The sequence below is a fragment of the Elgaria multicarinata genome, chromosome 5, assembly GCF_023053635.1.
Source record: "Elgaria multicarinata webbii isolate HBS135686 ecotype San Diego chromosome 5, rElgMul1.1.pri, whole genome shotgun sequence".
Taxonomy (NCBI): domain Eukaryota; kingdom Metazoa; phylum Chordata; class Lepidosauria; order Squamata; family Anguidae; genus Elgaria; species Elgaria multicarinata.
Window position 1 is genome coordinate 3,590,971 of NC_086175.1, and position 24,022 is coordinate 3,614,992.

The 24,022-nt window shown below is 43.7% G+C and overlaps 1 protein-coding gene across 3 annotated transcripts in view; it reads right to left on the reverse strand.

The window, feature by feature from the left end:
- The window catches only part of FGFR3 (fibroblast growth factor receptor 3), a 73,953-nt gene that overhangs the window by 26,531 nt on the left and 23,400 nt on the right, over positions 1–24,022 (reverse strand). For all 3 annotated transcript variants that reach the window (XM_063125916.1, XM_063125915.1, XM_063125917.1), the window contains 4 exons: positions 21,052–21,315; positions 6,876–6,953; positions 5,008–5,177; positions 928–1,051 (listed from right to left, as the gene is read on the reverse strand). In XM_063125916.1, coding sequence (XP_062981986.1) covers positions 928–1,051; positions 5,008–5,177; positions 6,876–6,953; positions 21,052–21,315 — 636 coding nt within the window. The remainder of the gene's footprint in view (positions 1–927; positions 1,052–5,007; positions 5,178–6,875; positions 6,954–21,051; positions 21,316–24,022) is intronic.

Consider the following 24,022-nt stretch of genomic DNA (forward strand, 5'->3'; position numbering starts at 1 on the left):
TTAAGTCCACTAGAGATTTGTGTGTGTATACACACACACACAGGCACACACACACAGAAAGAGAGGTGTAAAGTGGCACAACAGTAAAGCAACAAGGAGGCTCTGGATCCACTATGGATGCAGTCAGCCTTATGTAAAAATATATGAGAAATACATGATTAACAACAGAATGATTACAAAATATATTTAGTGCTAAACATTTTGGCTTCTGCCCTCATCAGCAGCTGTGACATTAAATGGATACCAAGAATGGCAGCTTGGAATGCTGGAAGATGGAAACTGCGGAGAAGAGAAAAAAGTAAGGTGTGAGTGGTTGAAAGTTTCTGAATTATCCTTCAGGTTATGGCCATATGGACAAAGCGTTCTGAGTCTTTAGATGCCGAAGCTTTCACTCATTCACTCACAGACGCTCACAGACGCACACACACACACACACACTAATTATATACATATCCTATTCCATTAAAAAGCCAAGATTCATTCCAGTTGCCACATGTAATGCTTACATGATAAACCTGAAGACCCTGGGTAAAGATGCTGTGAGTTTTTCAAAAGGGACTTTTATGATATGCTGGTTAGATTCAAATATTTGCAGATGGTTTGTTAAAGTTATTTCCACCAGACATATATTTTATGTGCACTTTTCTCTAATATTCCAATTGCTGTATGCATTTTTTATTGGAAAGCTCCACTACAAAATTTGAAGAAATGTGAATGTTAGAGGAGAACACTGAAGTTTTTGTTCATGTATTGATTTAAAAGTGCAAAATTAGGGTTAGGGTTAGCATTAAAATAAAAACGGAGTGTATTTTCTCCTGTCTCTAGAATGGAGGCCTAGTGTGGGAAGAACCTGAATCAGCACTACTTCACACCCACTATCCAGCTTATGAATACTATCTGATGCACTCAGGCTGAAAGGACACTTACCAAGAACGTCCAGCTGGTAAGTATGCCAAATGACACCATATTTGTTCTGTACAACACAGGTGTAGTTGCCTCGGTCCGAAGGAACCACACTCTCCATGACAAGGCTCCATTGCTGATGTCGTAGCTGCAGAGGGAAATAAAGAACAACAACAAATCCATCTTGTTTTCAGGGACCATTGCAGAATTCTTATTAAATGATTTTTTTTTCTTCTGAACTCCAATATCTTTAATCTTTTGTTGGTAATATACAAAGAAGCTTTGAAAAAACAAGGAATTTTTTATAAATTATTATTACTATATTATTATATTTATTTATATCCCACCTTTTCCCAGTACTGGGACTCATGGTAATGGTAATTTCATGTAAAAACTCTTCTTTCAAAAGTTTATTTTCTCAACAAAAACCTCTTCCTACTATGATAAATATGTAGCCTAGAGCTAAGTAATATAGGGTTTAATCTGCATTGAGCAGGGGGTTGGAATTGATGGCCTTGTAGGCCCCTTCCAACTCTGCTTTTCTATGATTCTAACCCAAAAGTAAATGGCAATAAATAATGTCTTACACCAAACGGTTGAAAAGTCTCCTGAAACATCCCCCGACTGTGCCCATTTTATAATGCCAGATGAATGGGGTTGGGAACTTTAAAGGAAAACCTATGAACGTGCAGCAGAGAATCTTCTGGAAGCAATTTAGTGCAAATGCAAAACAATGTGTGAAATGCAATGGTGTCCAGGCTGAGGAATCAGGATGTCATAGTAAGGTGGTTGTTGTTGTTGTTGTTACTGGTTTTTGTTGTTATGTTCACAGCTCTGGAAACTGTTTTAGATATGGAGCAGCATATTTTGTAAATAAATTTTGTAAATAAATTTTATAAATAATAAAATAAGTTTAATCTTTTAAGTACACTCTGAACTTTAGAAACTTAATGTCTAGCAATTTTTGTCCCAATATTGTTAAAGTATTACCCACCAGTGTGAAAACACTTAATCACGATTAGCTTGTAACGACTGTCTTGCCAAGCAAACTTAAAGGGCCAAAGCACAAATTGCTTTAAGGTCAAAGCTAGCAGCCTTTGCTTTTTCACTCTAGATAAAGCACATGAGTCCCAACCATGCTCTTGACTGCGGGAGGGAGGAAAGGGTTAAAGCTTCTCTACCTCACACACTGGTTTCCTGATCAAGGACTTACTCTAGATTATGAAAGAAAAAAGGCATAGCTGCTAACTATGGTAGAGTTTACACGTCACTTTAAAGCATGGTGGCGCATAAATGACACAGTAGCTTATAAACTACTCTATCGCCCACAGAGTTGAACAAATAAGCTACTTTACCCCCCTTGCCTCCCCCCCCCCGGGTTCTCCATCTTGCATCCCAGGGGACCTGGTGGCAGACCAGTATTGCCTGCCGCCAAGTTCCCTGTGCATTTCCTTTCTTTTTCCTAGATGTAGAACTTGGCATTTATCCCTATTAAATTTCATTCTGTTGTTTTCAGCCCAGCACTCCAGCCTATCAAAATCACTTTGCCGTTTGCTTCTGTCTTCCAGGATATTAATTATCCCACCCAATTTTGTGTCATCTGCAAATTTGCTAAGCGTTCCCTGCACCTCCTCATCTGAATCATTAATAAAAATGTTGAGGAGCACTGGGCCCAGGACTGAGCCCTGCGGTACCCCGCTCATTACCTCCCCCAAGTTTGGGAAGGTGCCATTGATAAGCACTCTTTGAGTCCAATTCTGTAGCCAACTCTGGATCCACCTAAAAGTTGTTCCATTTAGCCCACTTTTAGCTAGTTTGCTAATCAGAAATCTAAAGCTTTGCTGAAGTCAAAATATATTATGTCCACAGCATTCACACAGTCCACAAGGATCAAAAAATGAGATCTGATCAAAAAATGAGATCAGATTAGTCTGGCAGGATTTGTTCTTGACAAATCCATGCTGGCTTCTTGTAATCACTGCATTGTTTTCAATATTTTTACAGATTGGCTCCAAAATTTTCCCAGGGATGGATGTCAGACTGACTGGTCTGTAGTTCCCAGGTTCCTCCTTTTTGCCCTTTTGGAAGATAGGGACAATGTGAGCCCTCCTTCAGTCATCCGGCACCTCACCCATCTTCCATGATTTTGCAAATATGATAGACAGCGGTACTGAGAGTTCTTCCGCTAGCTCCTTCATTACTCTAGGATGCAGTTCATCAGGTCCCGGAGATTTGAACTCGTTCAAATAAACTCAAACTGCAGTCCTGCCCCTTCAGCTTGTATTTCACTTTTGCCAGTGGAGCCTCATAGACCCGCGTTTATTTATTTATTTAATTGCATTTTTATACCGCCCAATAGCCAAAGCTCCCTGGGTGGTTCACAAAAACTAAAACTATTCAAAGTATAAAACAAACAGTAAAAAAAATGATAAAAAATACACATTAAAAACATACCATACATGATTAAAACATCCTTAAAACATCCTAAAGTTCTTTAATGCTGAATGGGGTGGCTTTTGGAAGAAGACTGAGCCAAAGTAGGAATTGAGCACTTCAGCCTTTTCTTTGTCATCTGTTATCAATTTGCCATCACCACTAAGCAGTTGAACCACCATTTCTTTCCTCTGTCTTTTACTATTAATGTACCTGAATAAAACTTTTGTTGTTGCTTTTAGCATTCCTCGCTAATCTCAGCTCATTCTCAGCTTTAGCCGTCCTGCTGCCATTCTTGCACTTCTGTGCTACCTGTCTGCACTTTTCTTTTATAGCCTGGCCTGCATTTCATTTCCTATGTGTCCTTTTTTGTTTGCAGGTCATCTCTAAGCTTTTTGTGGAGCCACATTGGTTTCTTCTGTTGTCTTCTATCTTTTTTCCTTGTTGGAATTGTTTGGTCATTTCCTCTCAGAGTTCCCATAACTGCCACTTATCATAGAATCATAGAATAGCCGAGTTGGAAGGGGCCTACAAGGCCATCGAGTCCAACCCCCTGCTCAATGCAGGAATCCACTCTAAAGCATCCCTGACAGATGGTTGTCCAGCTGCCTCTTGAAGGCCTCTAGTGTGAGAGAGCCCACAACCTCCCTAGGTAACTGGTTCCACTGTCGTACTGCTTCATCATTCCTATTGATCAGTATCAAGTCAGGGATAACCGATCCTCTAGTTCCTTCCTCCACTTTCTGTAGGAGAAAGTTATCAACCACACATGTCGTCAGGAATTTCTTGGAGGGGCCACTTTTGGCAGAATTTGTCTCCCAATAGGTATTGGGGTAATTGAAGTCCCCTATCACTACTACATTGTACTTCCTTGAGACACTGGCAATTTGCTTTTCAAAAGTTTCATCCTCGTCTTCTCCTTGATTGGGTGGTCGGTTGTAGTGTCTGACTAGCATGCACCTTTTATTCCTTGCTCCGTTTATTTTAATCCAGATGCTCTCAATGGGGCTTCCATGCTCATCCACCTGTATTTCTGTGCAGGGTTAGGTATTTTTTATCTTCTTCTTCTTCTTCTTCTTCTTCTTCTTCTTCTTCTTCTTCTTCTTCTCCTTCTCCTTCTCCTTCTCCTCCTCCTCCTCCTCTCATCTCAGCATACTCCACTTCTGCTTCAACTTGCCGTTGCTCTTCCACCTCCTGTGCTTCTTGTTGCTGTTGCAGTTCCACCGTTCTGTCTAAGGAATCTTTGATTTCTCTTATTCCTTGGAGGATGGACACACGGCGCTCAAGTACACTTACTATTTCTTCCAACAGTGCAATCAGCTTGGTCTCAAGCAGGAACACATACACTCTGTAGGTCACCACCACTGGAGAATCCTTTCCATCCATAGGCGCTATTCCCTTTTTGTTTCTGCATTTCCGATTATGTTGGAATAGCCTGTGCTTTCTCCTGTCCTCCCTGAAGAGTCCCCTACTTTATGAGTGTGTTACAAGAAAAGATTTTTTTGTTAGGCACATACTAGAAAGGAAAGTATCTGTTACATGAAAATGGTAGGTCATAAACTTATTACTTCAAGGCGGCTCAATGAGCAAAAACTTAGATGTGCCAGTCCTGGAGATTAACAAAACTGGAGATTAATAAACAGATCAAAGATCAGCCCACTGATGCCTTACTTTGATCCCACCAATACGGTGCTCTCCTTTAAATTCTTTCCCATTTTTCAGCCAGTATATGGAGGGAGAAGGATTGCCAGCAGCTGGGCAGCGAAAGCGAATAGTGTTTGCAGCCGGCACAGCCAAAAGCTTCCTTTCCATTCTCTCACGATGGGTCCAATAAGGAGCAACTGTAGACACAAAGCAGAGCAATTTTAGAAATATGCCATATCAGCTAGCAAGTGTGGGATGTGATCTAATATGTAAAATGGCAGCTAAACTGCTACAGCTAAGGTGAGCTTTAGCAAAACCATTCTCAACTAAAATGAATGACAGATAAAAACAAAGTGATTCTTAGAAGAGACTGTGAATGAGACCTAATTCTTAACAGAATTGATATGACTCCAACGTAACCTCAGGGAAATTAGACAGAATAGTTATTCCAGGCTGGCATCAGACCGTCTGAATGCTCCTGCCCCACCTCCATTTTCAGCACTAAGCTGAGCTCAGTGGCCAAGAACCACAGAGAACGCAAAGTTGTCAGAGGAGAAGAGTGCACTAATTCAGCACGCGTGATGCTTGTAAAGGACTCCATCTGAATTGCACCAAGTCACCATTGTCCATAAATCGCAAAGCCAACTGGGCTTTTATGTTTACATTCTTTCATTATTAATTATTTTTATTTTAAATGTTCATGCTACCTTTGAACACAGTTACATTTGAAATACCGGTGTTTTCCGTAATTTCCTTAAGTAGACAGCTGTTCTGGATGCTGTTAGAAATATTTATTGTTACAAGAGTGAGCACCTATCCTTCCCCCAGGCTTGCACTACCCAATGCAATCTGGAAGCTCTTCAGACATGCTGATTTTTAAAAAGGCTCCTGCCTAATTGATGACTTTCTCTTTCCTTGTGGCGAGGGCACACCGAAGTCTTCCCTTGCTATAGCTCCAAAGAGAACAGAAAGACACAGCAGGGGGTGATTAGCTGATTAGATAGATCTTGGTGGTTGGGGACTTGGTGGGTTTCCATCTGGCTTGGTGGAGTTAGCAAGAAGCCCCATTCACCCAGGAATGCCCCTCTAATGGCTCCTGCATGTCTTTGTCCAGCCTAATTCAAGTGTCCATTGCCAGAACATCTGCACTGGAAGAGCCCAGACTGCCCTATTGCTTCTGCCCTTTCAGGGATGGGAAACCTTGTGTTTTCCTTCACATACGCAGCTAAGGCAGCAGCCCTCATATACTTTTTAGGAAATAAGCTCTATTGCACGGAATGGATGTATATTCTCTTGCTGTAAGGCTGGACTTTTGTCTCTGCTATGGGGACAAGCATTACAGCAAGGATGGGGAACATTTGGCTCTCCAGAGGCTGTTGACTGCAACTCCTATCAGCTCTCACCATTAGCTGTGCTACTAAAGCTGATGGGAGCTGCAGTCCAACAACATCCCAGCGCAGTTTGGAACCACAATTATAATTGCGCTTCCAACTGATTGTTGAAGAGCAATACTTCAGCAATGCCAATGTGGATCCTCTCCCACTTTCCTTCAGGAAAATGGAAGAATCAATTCAAAGCACAGGACAACATTGCTTTCATCCTCTTCCTGGGGTAGTTCCAAGGGCGCTGAAACTTAGCCAAAAAAGAGAGGGTCCCCCCCCTCACTCAAAACCAACAGAGCTCCCAGGTATAGAACACAGAAAATGTTTATGGAACACTGAGAAGTTTTGGCTCAGCTTTAGATATTATAAAAACACTGAGTTAAAAGCAACAAACTGAAATCGCTAAAGCGTACACATCAATCCTTTTTATCTGTGCCAGCTCAAGCTCCATCAGTTCCAAGCAAGTTTCACTGCTGAGGATTAGACTCTGTGTCCCAAGCCCAAGATATTTACCTCCATTTTCAGATTCATCATCTTCATCATCATCATCATCATCTTCTTCTTCTTCATCATCACCTGATGACGGAGATTCTTGAAATAGAAAATGGAAATTACACTTTCTGGAAGTTTTGAACTCATTCTTGCAATGGTTTTCCATAATCAGAACATATTGACTGGCTTGTATCCAACAAATGTTATCCCAATAAAGTTTTTATGTCCTGTGTTCTGCTTTTATTTCTGCACCCTGCATGCAACTGTGCATTCACTGACAATGCAACAGAGGTCTAGATCAGCTAGGCAGAGTCTTCAACTATTTCCAATTGCAGGAGTCCCTTGACACATACCATATACCACTTTCATAACACTTTCATAGTGTTATATCCTGCTTGGTGTAGATGTGTCATGGGCCCCAACACTTGTCAGGGCTCTTCAGTACCACTATAAAGCAGTAGTGTTGATCCTGCAGTGCACTTCAATACTGCTATAAAGCAGTCATGTGGCTCCTGGCTTTTATATACCGCTTTCATAGTGGAATACCCTGCTTGGTGTAGATGAGCCCTTGGCGCCACCCTCACCCCCTTTTCCCCAAAGGCTGCCTACTCCTCCTGCAGTACAAGCATTTCACAGTGCAATTGGGTGTTGCATCATCTGCAAATTGCTTACCCTGACTCCAGATCATTTTGAATAAATTAAATAGCACTTATTCCAGTACACCTCCAGAAGAATCAATGAGATTTTGGAAATCTGTTGTTGTTGTTATTTCTTGCTTGTGGTGATTTTTCTAGATGAACATGATGGGATTTGCCAAGTCATGCTGTCTTTTACTGATTCAGAAATTTCCTGACTATTGAACATGTTTTAAGTATGACTACTTTCTGGATGTTGGTGTGCATGTATTTCGGTAGGCCTAGTTTCTGAAGGTTTTCTGTTAAACAAACTAATAAACATACATTCTTTTCACTTAATTCTGCTTTGATCTAACAAATGATTAACATTAAAGTGCACCCCCAACCCAGGGATCTTATTCTGATTTCCAAAAAAGATCCTTGTCTAGCATTATGATAATGGGCATCTCTTCTTTCTTTGTATTGCTGCTGACCATGGTCTTGTTTACATGGCTAATGAACCAGAGGTATAATGAGAAATTTTTAGATTAGTTTCTCACTGATAAACCAGAAGTTGAGACACATCAAGAGGTGCGGGTGAGAAGTGACTGCAACAAGCCTTTAGTCCACTTTGTTCCATGGTTAATGTTTGCAGAGTAATAGTGGTTTATACCCTTTCTGAATGCTTGGTTGCTAGTTTGTTGTACTAGATTTTTCTGCACCTGTCAACTGCTTCATTTCTTCAGTGGTAGCAGTATGCTGAATCTGTGAGTATGGATATGAGAAAGGTGATGGGGAAAGAGTGTTAAATGTTAAGAAAGGTCACCCAGTGAAGGATTTGCAGTCAGAAAAGATATTTGAAGGAAGGGAAGACTGTATCATGCAGAGTATTGCAAAAGCTTCAAAGTACAGCAAAAGCTAGAAAAGTAGAAGTGAGTGAATTTAATTTCAGATACATTGAATGTCTTACTTGTTCTTTATTCCAGTGATTTTAACATTAAGATGTTATGTAGAACAGGTTTGTCTTAATTGTGTGCTGTGAAATCAGACATGTGACCAAGGCCATGTTTGGGGGGGCAGTCACGTTGTCCTTCTTTCTTGGTTTCTAAAATATGGTCAGCCTAGACAATACCCCTTCAATCTTATCCTAAAAGGTAAGACAAACCTAACAAAATTCCACTACCATATAAAGCTGTAAAAGGTAAAGCCGTTTGGTAGGGCATATGTATGATAATAGGAAGAGGGTGATCAGAAGCCCTTTATTGAAAAAGTTCTCTGATGTTTCACGAGATCAAGACAGGGGACATGAACAGAGCAGGTGCATGAATCTGCCTGAAGAAGGGCCTCATGGAATAGTAGTCACACAGATGTCCACAGAAGAAAAAGTTGAGCAACTAAAAGGATGAAATTTTTACTCAGACTGAGGCAACAGCAAATATTCCCTTTTAAAACTTCCTGACTGTTAGAGCAGTGCGACAGTGGAATCAGCTACCTAGGGAGGTTGTGGGCTCTCCCACACTAGAGGCCTTCAAGAGGCAGCTGGACAACCATCTGTCAGGGATGCTTTAGGGTGGATTCCTACATTGAGCAGGGGGTTGGACTCGATGGCCTTGTAGGCCCCTTCCAACTCTGCTATTCTATGATTCTATGATTCTATAGCTTTACAATATGTACCTTCACAATGAACACCCTCAAAAGCTCTGCAGCAGAAGCACATTAAAACTGCATGGCAACATTACAACAGAAGTTTTTTTGGGTTTTGTTTTTTAAAAAAACACAGTAAAAAGAAGACCTGTTTTATTTATTTTTAACTAGCTGATATACCCGGTGTTGCTCGCCCCCCCCTAATATATATGATATATTGACCCCCCTGGAAAAAGTGAAGTACAAGCTGAATTGCAGTTTGAGATTGATAAACAATTGGTCAAAGAACACCTAATTTCTTTGAACGAGTTCAAATCTCCAGGGCCCGATGAACTGCATCCCAGAATAATAAAGGAGCTGGCGGAAAAACTCTCAGAACCACTCTCTATTATCTTTGCGAAATCATGGAAGACAGGTGAGGTGCCGGATGACTGGAGGAGGGCTAAAGTTGTCCCTATCTTCCAAAAGGGCAAAAAGGAGGACCCTGGGAACTACAGACCAGTCAGTCTGACATCCATCCCAGGGAAAATTTTGGAGCAGACTATTAAGAAGTCAATCTGTAAGCACCTTGAAAACAATGCAGTGATTACTAGAAGCCAGCATAGATTTATCAAGAACAAATCCTGTCAGACGACTCTGATCTCATTTTTTGATCAGGTAACCTCCCTTGTGGACTGTGGGAATGCTGTGGACATAATATATCTTGACTTCAGCAATGCTTTTGACAAAGTGCCCCATGATATTCTGATTGACAAACTAGCTAAAAGTGGGCTAAATGAACAACTTTTAGGTGGATCCATAGTTGGCTACAGAATCGGACTCAAAGAGTGCTAATCAATGGTACCTTCTCAAATGTGGGGGAGGTAACAAGTGGGGTACCGCAGGGTTCAGTCCTGGGCCCAGTGCTTGTCAACATTTTTATTAATGTTGTTTCCTTTTATGTGGAATTGGGTTGACTGCTCAAGACCAACCCGCCTGTGCACTCACAATGGCTGCCAAAGGCCGGTAAATCTGGCCTCCCGCCCAAGGCATGCTGGGAGCTATTAGCGTAAACCTTGGTTTTTATTAAATTCTTTAAAAAGACTTAAGACACAAAATTCCGTGGTTTTAGATTTTTGGGGGTACATTGTACAACCAGGCCTATCAGGATGTAAACTTTCAAGTTTTTAACTCATCTAGAAGTGAGTAAACATTTTTGGACATACATCCCACACACATACTTCCCACTTTATAGGTAGAGATTATTACATGTATATCCTGACCTTTTTTTCTTGCAAGGAAGCCAAAGTGGCTTACATGGCCTCCTCCTCTTCATTTTATCCTGACAACAACCCTGTGAGGTAGGTTAGGCTGAGTGTCAGTGACTGGCCCAAATTCACCCAGTGAGCTTCATGGCCATGTGGAGACTAGAACCCAGATCTTTCTAGTCCTAGCCCAAAACTCTAACTACTGCACCACACTGGCTTGTCTTGTATTTATTTCTTGTACTGAATAAAAAAAAGTCATAGCCCTCAACATATCTAAAATGTTGTTTAAAATCAAGCCAGTTTTGAAAACTGGGGCTTACAAAATAGCAATGCAGGAAGCAGATGACAGAACCGTTGAAAGAGAAACCTATCTGTGTGCTGAGCAGAGTGTGGGCCCATTCCTGGCTCATCATCTATCCAGCTTCATTTGGCCACACAGCATTTTGAAACAGAAGCCCAATTCTGACTGCCTAATGACATTCCTCAGCTTTGAGTGTAGACGCTCAGCTTGAACAGATTCATCATCAGCTTGCAGAATGGGCTGGACTGCATTGCTAGGGAAAGCACCCGCCACCAGTTCTTCCTCTGCCAATTGCACATTGCCTCAATGGCCGGCCAGCCACAAAGCCACTCCCTATCCGGAAAGAGTTTTTAAAGAATATAAGAGCCTAAATGGGCTGACTGAACTAGTATTTAAATAGCAAAGCATGCTAGAAAAAAGGTTAACAAACAACAAAACCCAAACAACAACAACGAAAACCCAAACAAAAATCCATGCAGATATCAGAATGAACTGGCTGAGGGGAGCTATATCTGCTTCTGGCCGCAAACACTTTACAGAACAGCCACTGCTCTTAATTAACTGCCATCAAATAACTAATTAACTGCCATAGCTAGACCTAAGGTTTATCCCTGGATCGTCCGGGGGTCAAACCTGTTCATCTAGGTGACACACAGGGGATCTAGTGCTCAGGCAGGGGCGAACCCGGGATGATCCCAGGATAAACCTTAGGTCTAGCTGTGGCCTCATAGATCAGTAATGCAAATCCCCTTGTATTAAACTGTTAAATCACACTCTAATGGTTTTAATTACTATATTTTAATCCACTCAATTTCCCAGATTTTGAATGGCCTAAACTAGTTTTAAGTAGGTTACTTATCAATGTCCTGCACAAAAGTAGTTTTATTGCAGAAATCAGCAGTGCTCTACTTGGCAGAATCATATTCACTTTTAGAATCCCCTGTTCTCAAGAGCAGGGCATATTAAGTTTCAGCAGGACTGCAGATGAAAATACAAGCAAAATCATGTTTATTGCCCCAGTACAGCTACCTGGACTCAATATTTTCAGTCTGTTGTGGTAACATGAAAACATCTCTAGATGTTTTTACTGTTCGGTGCCTGAATGTTTTCTTCTTCTCTTGTGAGGTTCGTAAATCCAGATTTCTTTAGAAACAACTGATGAGGGTGTGGCAATGAAGACATACAATATACACCAACATATTACTTTCAGAACTCATCAGTTCTTCTTTCCGTTACACGACATAAAGTTACTGCCACTGCACACAGGGGGAAAAAGTTTTCCACTGAGTTATTTTTAATTACGTGGTAACGTTTCAATCTGAATTAGAACCTGAGGGCACTGTGGGTCGTATCCAATGGTACTGTTCTGCCAGTGGAAGGGAAATGTTGGCAGAACAGATTTCCCCTTTCTCCCTGCAGCTCCCCAAATGTGCTCTGAAGAGCTGGGAAACTGCCTGGAGGGCTAACCAGGAGCGGGGGGGGGGGGGGGGGGAGAGCGACAGGAGGGGAAGCCCCACTGTGTGAGTGGAAGCAGCCTTCCGCCTACATGAGGAGTCAATCTTAACTTCCAATGGGTGTGCATAGATTTGTGTGTGTACCTTACATTGGGGGTGGCTGGGAGTGAAGATGTGTGTATGTGTCTTTTGTTGAGGGCATAAATTAGGGGTGTGTTCACACATGTCTGTGTGTCACTGCAATAAATGTGGTGTGTGTAATTGTGGGGGCATGGTTTTCTGACTTCTCCCAGGCACTGGACAGCATTGAACGCTAAGTTTGTTTTTTAATGGACCCCAGAATTGTTGTTTTAAATGGATGCTGCTGTTTTTATACTGTTTTTATGTCTCTAATGGTTTTTAAATTTTGTCAAAATTAAGTGGAATTTTGTGCTGTATTGCTTCTCACTGTTACAGTAGAATGGTGGTGCAGGGGAGGCTCTAGGGTGAAAATGCAAAGGGGTGGAGTTTGGATACTCTTAGAACTTGCCGCTGGGTTCAAAAGACCTACTTTCTGTGTCTGACAGTTGTGCAGGCATGTTTTCTCATGGTTCCTTTTGCAATGGACTGATGTTGTTGATTATGGTGATGATTTTGTGCATCTGTGTGGATCTTGAAGTCCTTTGACTCTCTGTGCAATGGGGGTTGTTGTTGCTGAAACTGTGCTTCAGTTTCTTCCCTCTTGCTGGACCATGGGCTGCTGGAGATTCAAAAGAGTGTTTTGCCTCTGGTGACCCTGCCCCCCACCCCACCCCCTTAGGGTGCACCAGCTGCAATGACAACGGCAAGAGGGGCAGAGCTCACCCCCCACTCCCTCTCCTTCTGGAGTCAACTCAGCACCAGGTTTAGTTGGCTGATGCAACATCTTGACTTAGCAGCAATGCTACAAGTTGTGCCAGCACCACACAACACTAGCACCCTGCACTATCCCAAGTACTGTAATTTGTGCCAAAGCTCTAAACCAGTGGTTCTCAAAGTGGGCGTCACTGCCCCCTTGGGGGTGGGTGGGATTGCATAAGGGGGTGTTAAGAGGCAAAGGGATGGCAGGGGGGCGCTCAAGGTGGTCTCTCCAGAAGGTCCTAAAACTCAGGGACCAAGCAGGAAAGAGCGGCAAATTCAGCTGCTCTCCCCACATGCTCCTGCTCAGGAAGGACTTTCTCACTCAGGCAGCTGCTTTCTCCTCCTATCTCAAGCCCACAGCAGCCCCACCAGAAGTAGGGGGTGGGGGAAGTGACCACAGGAGGCAGCAGAGCAGGAAACAGCGGCGAATTCAGCTGCTCTGCCCCCCACTCTTCTCCTACCTAGGAGGGTCCAGGGCTTCTTTCCTGCTGGAGCCACCGCTGCCTGCTCGCTCGCTCCCTCGGCCAGAGCTGCTCCCCTCCTACAAGCTGCCCCGGCAGACCTCTCGCAATAGTTGCTGCACAAGGCAGGAGCAGCAACTCTGCGGCGGAGAGGAAGGAGCAAGTGGAGGACGAACCGCAGCCGGCCGGCTGGGTGGGGAGTAGGACTGCTTGTGCTGCTGCAAGGTATCACCAGGCTCCCTTTCCCTGTTGGGAGTTGCAGATTGGGGCCACCTCCCCTCTGAGCTGCTGCCCTCCTGTCCTAATGAGCCTGGCAGCTATTGTGAGGCTTGAGGGGATGGGGGGTTGGAGAGAGACAGAGATGCTGTGTGTCTGTGTGTCTGCTCCCACCCCCCAAAAAATCTGGACTACAACAGGATTGGGAGAGAAAAGAAAAGGGGGAGGGAGAGAGAATTGCAATTCCCCAGGTCCTTCCTGGCTAAAGAAGATTCAGCAGCACCTTTTTCCAGAATGCTTGCTGAAACCATTCCTATCTGCCCTTGCTTATTTCAGGGTGTCCAACTCCCTTTTTTCAAGCGTTCTTTTGGTAAACATGGTATGTGTGTATCTTGTGTCACCATAAAAACAGAGCTGCAGCACAATCCTAAGTATGTCTACTCAGAAGTAAGCCCCACTGAGATCAATAGAACTTACTCTGAGGTAAATGTGCATAGGATTCAGCCTGAAAACGAAGAGAGGGTGAAGAAAAGACAGGAGAAAATGAATTGTAGAAATAGAATAGCAAGGTAACTGTGGGATATTTAACCATATTGAAAGACAATAAGTACGGTAAAATTAGTGCCCCTCTACTCCAGTCCCAGCCAGGTTTTCCATAGGAAAACTCTGTACCAGGTGGCAGATAATTATTTTAAAATGTTAATTAAAATACATTATCCTTTCCTATAACAAAATGGTGTTTACTCCTAAGTAAGTGTGTTCCACTGAAGAAGGAAATCCTATTTGATTCCTGTATTCATGCTAGTGTGACATGATAAGTTAAAGTCACAATTCTATGCATGTTTAGACCGAAAAAAGTCCTTCAACTCCTGGAATCCCCTCTAAATGGGAAGCATCCGCCCCAGGCTTGCCGAGGGAGGGAGGGAAAAGAGAGCAACGCCTCTGTTTGCAGCCAGCGTGGCAGGGCACACCAACTGGATTTTGAATAAAGTATTCAATTAATTGTTAGTGTTTTGAATTTTATTGTTATTATCTTCCTTAGTGGGTTGTTGAAACCCGCTATTCTGAATAATTATTTTTATAGGGTAGGGTAGGGGGGCGCTGGGCATGAGTTTGTGGAACCAAGGGGGCGGTGACCTGAAAAAGTTTGGAAACCACTGCTCTAAACACAGTCAGTATAAACTTTCTGTGATCAGCTTTTGGCCAAAACAGGCTTTACTTTAAATCTGTATCTAGTCTTTTTTTATTATTATTATTCTAGAGTAGGCACGGGGGGCCTTGAACTGGACCTTAAAAGCCCCCCTTTCAAAAGATGTAAAGCAACTGTTGTGATTATGTTAGATGGTGGCAGATTAGTTACACTCTCTTTAGACTATATATGCATAAATGGAAAGTGCATAAATGGACAAACAAATGCTTTATACAATTTTTTTTGTTATAAAGGCCCAGTATTGGGCAAAAGGCAGGATACAAATAAATATTATCATCATCATCATCATCTTCCAAAAGTATCTTCCAAAACTAAAGAAGAGCCTGTTATTTCTACTTTCTGTATTAATATCATAATAACCATGCATTATCCATGTATGCTTGGTCTCTAATTGTAACACAACAGACTATTTAGGCTGAGAGCAAGTGATCAACAGAGCTTGCAAGTACACAGAGCCACCCTAGCACTGCATTTATGTTTCCCTGGCAAGAGAAGGACGAAAAAAACATCTTGGCTGCCCAAGCACCTGGAGTGGTGGGGTGGGGTGGGGGGACAGAGGTTACTGCAGGTGGGGTAGTGTTAGTGTACCACTCAGCTCCTTGCCCAGGGGCAACTGCTATTCACCCCATACATGCATAATTGCTGGAATTACAACTTTATGATGCAAGAACTCCATCCCTCAGATTATATTGTCACTTTAACATATAGCAGTGAACAACAAGAAATTTATAACCTCTCTTTCAGCCAAACATTCAAAGTGGCTTAAAATTAATCCACACTAAACAAATCCACTGGAAACAAAGCCCTATGAAGAGAGACTGAAACAACTGGGCAAGTTTTGCCTGGAGAAGAAAAGATTGAGGGGAGACATGATAGCACTCTTCAAATACTTAAAAGGTTGTCACACAGAGACGGGCCAGGATCTCTTCTTGATCCTCCCAGAGTGCAGGACACGGAATAACGGGCTCAAGTTACAGGAAGCCAGATTCTAGCTGGACATCAGGAAAAACTTCCTGACTGTTGGAGCAGTACGACAATGGAACCAGTTACCTAGGGAGGTGGGGGGTCTCCCACACTAGAGGCATTCAAGAGGCAGCTGGACAACTATCTGTCAGGGATGCTTTAGGGTGGATTCCTGCATTGAGCAGGGGGTTGGACTCAATGGCCATGTAGGCCCCTTCCAACTCTGCTATTCTATGATTCTATGATAACCCTATCAAATTAAAAACCCAGGCTTGCATATACTCACTCTCTTGGGTCAAGTACAAAATTGCCCTCTAACGATCAGGTGCTAATCATGCGTGTAGTTCATGTTCAATATGAATCTGGCCCTTTATGTGTTAAAGATGTCCAAGATACATGTTCATTCCAGTATGGAGTGAACTTTCAATACCCATCCATGAATCATTAAGCCTGCTGCCTTCATGTTGACTTTCATGCCTAACTGAGACCCTGCAATAATTGTGTTCAGCTTGATGACCTGTGTTTGCTTAGTGCACTGTGCTTATCTCCCCATTCTGTTTACCTTCTCCTGCATACCCTGAGGCTGAGTCATCTAGATATTTGCCTTTCAATTACCTTTTTCCACAAGGGCAGCCCTTAGCCTGTTGCACCCCTTAAAGACTAACACATAAGCTTTAATGGATACTGTCCACTTCATCAGATGCATCATTTGTTAGTTTTTAAGGTGCCACAAAACCCTTTGTTGAATTCCCTTTTTGTATCTAAAAGAACAGCAGCAACTATCCTATATGAAGAAACAGACTGGAAAATGTTTTTGGGATGCAGATTATTCCCACACTTCTTGTTGCTATGTGTGTGTGGACCGGTTGTGGCAGAGGTGAGAAGCTTTTTTTCATCCTGAGGGCCGCCTCAGTGCATTTCCAGGCTGCCATGCTGGTAATGGTAGGGGCTGGGCCCATCTCATGCAGGCAAGTAAGGAGACAGACCCACCCTCGCGCACCCACTTTTCTCTCTCTCCCCCCTTATCTTCCTTAGATGGAAATGAGAAGGATCCACATAATGATATGGTTCACACAACATGGTATGTGAGGAGTCGCAGAGCCCAAGGGGATCCCCTGACACATCAATTCCCACTCGGGCATCGTCATTCAGAGGTTTGTTCAACAGAGGCTGGATATTCAAAATCTCCAGTGGGTTAAATAATATTCTCATATGCAAACCAGTCCAATGTGACCATTGCTGGACTGTTTCAATCAACGTATTTCCATGTAAATATATTTAGGATTATATCCTCATATCTCAGTTTGGGCAAAAAGGGGTTTGTTTTGCTTTTGGCCTTTTGGTAATGGAAAGAAAAGATTGTTTGTCTTAAGTTACCTCAAGGCAGAAATGCTAAATATCTCCTCTCCCCATTTGTTTCATCTTCTCTCAGGGTGGAGCTTGACAGCAACCTTGATGGAGCTTGACAGCATCATCATCATCATCATCATCATCATCAATTTCATTTCTATACTACCCCATAACCAAAGCTCTCAGGGCAGTTTACAACAATACATCAGTAGTATGAAGTGCCTAGATGTAACATCACACTCTGAGTCTCCCTCACCCATTTCATTGGCTGCTGCTTTTTGGGGTGAGAAACTGAGCATGACAAATCAGGTTTCACATTTTATATTACTAGATATTATTAGGGAGAAGAGAATAATGAGATGTAGGTTTGCTCTTTTTCAGACCATTCAGACACTAATCCTCTACTCTAGGACTAAGGGCGTTGCTAGACCTACCGGGTGTTCCGTCGTTGAGGAGCGGTGAAAGCGGCTTTTCCCGTTCAGCCGTGACGCCTCATGCTCCACACCTGCCTTCGATTTGTGGCGGAAGTTTGCGCCGGTTGTGCTGCTGCCGCCGCGAGCACGGTTGCGCAGCCACACCGGCCTGATTGCCGCGGCTTTTTTTTTCGCTCGCTGCACGGTTTGCGCACGTCCGAAAGACCGCAAACTTGCGCAGCCGTCAGCGATGCCGCCGCCGGCCCTGGCGGCGGCAGCGGCGGCAGTGCCAGTGCCAGCCGAAGTGCTGCTGGTGCTGTTGAGGGTCAACATTGATGCGCTCACTTCCTGATGGGGGTCGTGGCGGGTGTCATATGACCCGAGGTCAATCGTCTGCATGGCCACTCTGTGCCTACATCTCCCATCATGCCTCTGAGGTGTCGGCGGCGATGACCGCCTCTGTGCCCTGTGCCCCATCCCAAGGAGCCAACCCACATCTGGCCGTAGCCATGGCAGCAGCCCACAAACAGCTCTGCCCTCTGCCAGCCTGGTACCCACACTAACAGGCAGCGTACAGCACCGCCATTATGCGGCCACGGTAGCTGCCCACCGCAAGGAGTCACCAGCCACTTTTCCGTTCCTCCGTTCCTGCGCAAACTGTCACTGGGGAAATAATAAAAAAAAGCCGCTCCGCCGCGCTGCCCCAGCTGGTGGACTGCGCGCAAATGGCGGAGGCGGCTTGACCGAAGCCGCTGACCACTCCCCCTTAGCACGCCTTTTCCTGACCAGTGCCGACCGCAGTGACCTCACATCCTCCCACACGTACTCCGAATTACCGCGGGACAGCAGGAAAAGGCGCCCTAAAACTCACTTTTTTAAAGTCGGGAGAAAGAGGCTTCACCGCGGGATAACGGCGGATCCTCGTGAACGTCATCTGGAAGCCTCGACGTGACTGCGGAAGGTAACGCGCGCTAGAGCCTCGTCTAGTAACGCCCTAAGAAAGCTTATTGGCTCCAAGAGCTGCATTCAGTATGGGTGGAGAAACTACCCCAACATACACACAACATCTCTCTCTCTCTCACTCTCTCTCTCACACACACACACACACACACCACATCTCACTACAAAGGGTTTAAACTTCCCTTCTCTGCTTGCCTGCTGAGATGGGATCACATGGGGGGGGGAATTAAACCCTTCCCTGCCCATAGTCACCCCTGTCAGGATTGCTGTTTCCCACCACTATTAGCAACAGGGAAACAGTGATCTCGGCTGCATTAAGATCACGAGGCGGGGGGTGGGTGGCTAAAGGCTAAATCCCCTGCCCATCTCAGTCACCCCAACTGGGATAGTTATCCTGGAATAGTAATATTTTCCCTGCAGTCCAGCTGACTGGCAAAAAATGGAAGGTCTCTCTGATTATCCATGCCTTGTTGACAATACACTAGAAGAACAACATTCAAAGCCACATTATGGTGTCAGTTGAAATCCAGACTGCAATCCTTGGGTTAGCCCTCGGGTTATTACAAATCAGTAATATCAGGATTTAAACAGTATTGAGAAAAACCTTAACAAACAACTTCAGACCTATCCGATATTGAACTTTGGATTAGGGTTACCCTACTCTTTAATTCCACACTGTCCCATCATCACCTTGAAAGAAAGAAAACAACAAACATGTAAGATATTGTGGGGGGCAAGAGGGGAGGGCTGGCACAAGGCGATGAGGGGGAGGGCGGGCTGGCACAGGGCGACAAGGGGGAGGGAGGGCTGGCACAGGGCGATGAGGGGGAGGGAGGGCTGGCACAAGGCGACACGGGAGAGGGGGAGGGAGGGCGGGGAAAGAGGGGGCAGGGGGCTTAATTTTTTAAAAAAACCCTTACCTTGTCCGCAGTCTTCGGGGCGCATGTGGCCCCTTTAACAAAAAAAAATGGCCGACGCTGCAGGGCTTCCGTCGTCCCTGCGCGTCGGCCGTCTAGGAGGCGGGGCGGCGTGCGCTAAAGTTAACACGCCGTTGCCCCGCCTCCCTGCCGGCTTATCCAGCGGGGTCTAGCAAGGCCCTAAGTTTCTCATGACCTCAATGTAAATTAGAAAAATAATGTTGCCATCCTCCTGAGAGAAGGAACTCACCAAGCTATATTTTGTTTTTATGTCACTTGTTATCTACCCTTTGCATGTTTGGGTGTTGATTTTCCACAAATAACAATTATTATAATTATTACTGCTTGAGTATTGTTTCAAACTTTTGTGTGGGAACTAGGAAACAATTTCAACATTATCCAGTCCCAGTAACAGCTGATCTTACATTATATTCTTGTACAAGCACTAAGCAGGTGAACTGCAGAAAGTGTTCCGAATTTAAAATAGCTCCCCACAACATAGCTATGCAACAGATAACCAGTACCAGGAAATCTCCAATATGTAATCTTCACCAGCCAAAACAGCCCCACAAGTCACTTCCCAATTTTCTTCTGCTGGTCTTTCCCATCTCTTCCTTTGGTTTTATTTATTTGAAAATGTATAGCTGCCCAAAGCTCTCCCAAGGCAGCTAACAGATAAAGAGACAATCATCAGAAAGGAAGCCTACAATCCATGTCTAGATGGATGGCCTCCATCCCCCCACCCCCTTTTTCTTATGCTCTAACAGGAAATATTCCTACCAAGCACTACAGCAACCACTGGGTGTAAAAAATACATGTAAATAAATAAATAAATAAATAAATCATACACCTCTTCAGGATTAAGGTATATTACCATATTTGGACTTCGAAAGGAAATCAATCAGACCCCCTTCACATATTAATAGGTAAGAGAGATTCCTGCATTCCCAGACTTGGCCGAAGTTCCTGGTTGTGTGTTGTCCAGACATGCAACTCCCCTTGAAACATTACAAAGAGACATGACTAATGTGCTGTAGAAACATTCTGGGGTGAAAGTGAATGAGGAGATGCTGGATTTTTCCTAAGCAGATGTATATGTATGAGCAAAACTACACACACACAGTCACAATTATCTCTCTAGTTATGGCAAACTTTCATCAAGGGTGGGGTGTAAGAAGTGAAAACTATGATTAGTGTGGGGTAGGTCAGGAGAAATGCTTTGCCAATTTAATTGGGCTGCAAGAATAGAAATATTATTCACGTATCTATCCAACTGCTTTGAACCCTGTAAGGCTTTGTGGTTGTCTTATTGTTCTACAGGGGGCGTTCCAGAATTGGGTGAATTCAACTGCCTTTGGCTTCTCTTATGCTTTTCAATTCAGGCAGGAAGGTGTAACCTAAATAGACCAAACAGAGTTACAAACTTTACTGACAATATGGAGGGAATAAGTACACCAGCTCCCCGAATTCTTGATCAAGACAGACATTTTGGATTTGGGGAAAAGACGAATGTGTGAATTGTTAGGAGAAATGTTAGAAGACAAAACAATTAACATCATTCCACTCACCTGTCACTCGTACTGTAAAGTTCCTGAGCATTTCAACAGAGTGCCTTAGTTTACAGCTGTACAGGCCAGAGTCATCATAAGACACATTGATAATCCTCAACATTTTTTGGCCAATTTGAGTTCGATTAGTAGGTGAAATCCCAGTGCCATCTTTATACCAGAAGACAGACACAGAAGAGCCCGGTGTAATGCACAGGAGTTTGAGGGTGTCGCCACTTCCAAGCACCAATTCTTCGAGGAGAGCCGTTTTACTCCTTAAATAATCTATGAGAGAGATGCAGAGTGAAAAGACGTTAGCAACACCTTGATCATTCAGAATTATATTCAGCAAACAGTAGGAATAAAATATGGTCCTATCATTGCAGCCCCTTTCTCTTGCCCATTCTCAGTGGATTTCTACAAAGTTCCTTTCCTTTGGTCCCTGTGTTTTCCATCCTGCCTTCCCTTGCTTCTATCCATAGTCTCAATTGCCCCATTCCCTTGGCTCCTGTCGTGTCTCCTTCCATTCATAGGCATCAAGTTGTACTGGTCCAGCTTTCCTGCCCTTCAGTCCTCACACCAACTTTCAAAGATTGCCTACTTCCTCTACATCTCCTTCCTTCATTCCTCCAGCAATTACCTGTTTCTTCTCTACCAGGAATCTGTTTCCAGTGCTGACTTGTGGAATATGTGAATAGTAAAAATTTCTGTAAACCGCCCAGAGCGCTCTGGCTATGGGGGCAGTATATAAGTGTAATAAATAAATAAATAAATAAAGAGGACTTTTGAGCATGTGACATCTGATTTCCCTCATAATTATGGAACAGTAGCCTATTCCCACACATCTAGGATTAAGGAGCACTGCAGTACATCCCTGACGAATTGCATATTTCCCAAGCAAGCTCAACTCCTGGTACTTCTCTGTTGATAAATACAACAACGGCTGACCAGAAGCAGTGACATGCTGGTTCCCCACTGCCTGGTTGAGAAATGACTTTCTTCAAAACAAACCGCATCTACTCCTTCTTGTTTGGAATTTAGGGAGGAAAGCAGTTGGGAAAAGGAAGTCTGTTCCTTCCCTGCCCCAGTCAATCACTGCTGTGACCTGCACCTGATTGCCTTTTCTCACTCGTTCCCATTTGGTGGCCAGGGAAGTTTCCAAGATGGTGATGGTATTCTGGAATAGTTGGTGCTCTAGCAAAAACATATTGATTACAATGGAGCGCTGGCACCATTTTGAAGACTCTTTATTTTTACACGAGGGGGAATGGGCAACAGCAGGATGCAGCTGTTGACTTGAGAAGCAATTAGTTCCAAGGGATCTCTGGTGCCTCATTTGTTGTACAGGAAAGGGTACATTGCTTAGTGGCAGAGCTTAAGTTTTCTAGAGCATCTCCAGTTAAAAGGATCTCATCAGGCAGTAGGATTGGGAAAGGTTTCTGCCTGAGATCCTGGCGAGCCAGAGAAAACGGTACTGAGCTAAATGAAACAATGGTCTCAGTTTCATATGTTTTCTTCAATTCTAATTAGATACATAACTTTAAAAATTGATGCCTCAGTTTGCTTGTTTTCCCTCTTCCCTCCCCATCCTTTCCCCTTTTGAATCATGGTTTTTAGATTGTAAGCCTAAGGGAAGGGACTTGTTTATTATTGAACTTGTTTATTATTATTATTGAACTTCTGTAAGACCTTCTGGGGGCCTTTACAGCTGAAAAGTGGGGCAAACATGTTTTAAACAAATATGCTCAGGGCAGCAGACTATTTCCTGTCTCGTGGCTCATCTACAACAATCCTAGTTGCAAAATGAAATTTACTCTCCTATGCAAGTAGTGACAACCAACATCTGTTTCAATTCATTCATAGGCTGTTTTTTCTTACCCAATTAATTTTTTTTTAAAAAAAACACCTCAAAATCCTGGCCCAACATCTTCCAACATTCCTTTATTAAAAAAAAACATAACTTCTGTTCATGAGTTTAGTAAAGATACTTTTTTAAAAAAAGAACTTCAACACTTTCAACACAAATCTAAACATGACAATTCAGAAGTATGTCCCATTGAATTCAAAGATATGTGTGTATAGTAGGGGTGTGCATGGACCCCCCCGCTCCGCTTCACTTCCAGATCCGCGATTTTCGGATCGGGCTGCTTCGCCCCGCCCCCGCTCCGCCCATTTCCGCTCCGCTCCGCTTGGAGCTCCGGATCCCGATCGGAGCTCCGTTTTTACCCCCCATAGGGTTGCATTGAAAGCTAAAAAAGTAAACAACTTTTTTTTGGTTCAAGTTAGAAACCTTATGTTTGGCACCATGACACCTCATGGGTGTATACACATGCACGCCAAGTTTCAAGGCAATCCCATCATCCCCTGATTTTTGGGGAATTTATGAAAATCGGGCACCCCATTCAGACCCCTTGGGATAGCTCCATCAATTTGCACGTTAGAAACCTCAAACTCGCCACCATGACAGCTTATCCATGTGTCCACATGGACGCCCAGACTCAAGGCAGTCCCATCATCCCCTGATTTTTGGTGGGGCTCTAACCTCTAACGCACCACCCATAACCCTAAGTCACACCCCTTTCGATAGCTCCGTCAATTTGCACGTTAGAAACCTCAAACTCGGCACCATGATAGCTTATCCATGTGTCCACATGGACGCCAAGTTTCAAGGCAATCCCATCATCCCCTGATTTTTGGGGAATTTTTGAAAATCGGGCACCCCATTCACACCCCTTTCCATAGCTCCGTCAATTTGCACGTTAGAAACCTCAAACTCACCACCATGACAGCTTATCCAGGGATACATACGCACACCGAGACTCAAGGCAGTCCCATCATCTCCTGATTTTTGGGGAATTTATGAAAATCCAACACCCATTCACACCCCTTTCCAATAGCTCCGTCAATTTGCACGTTAAAAAAAACCCTCACACTCACCACCATGACAGCTTATCCAGGGATACATACGCCGCACGTCGAGACTCAAGGCAGT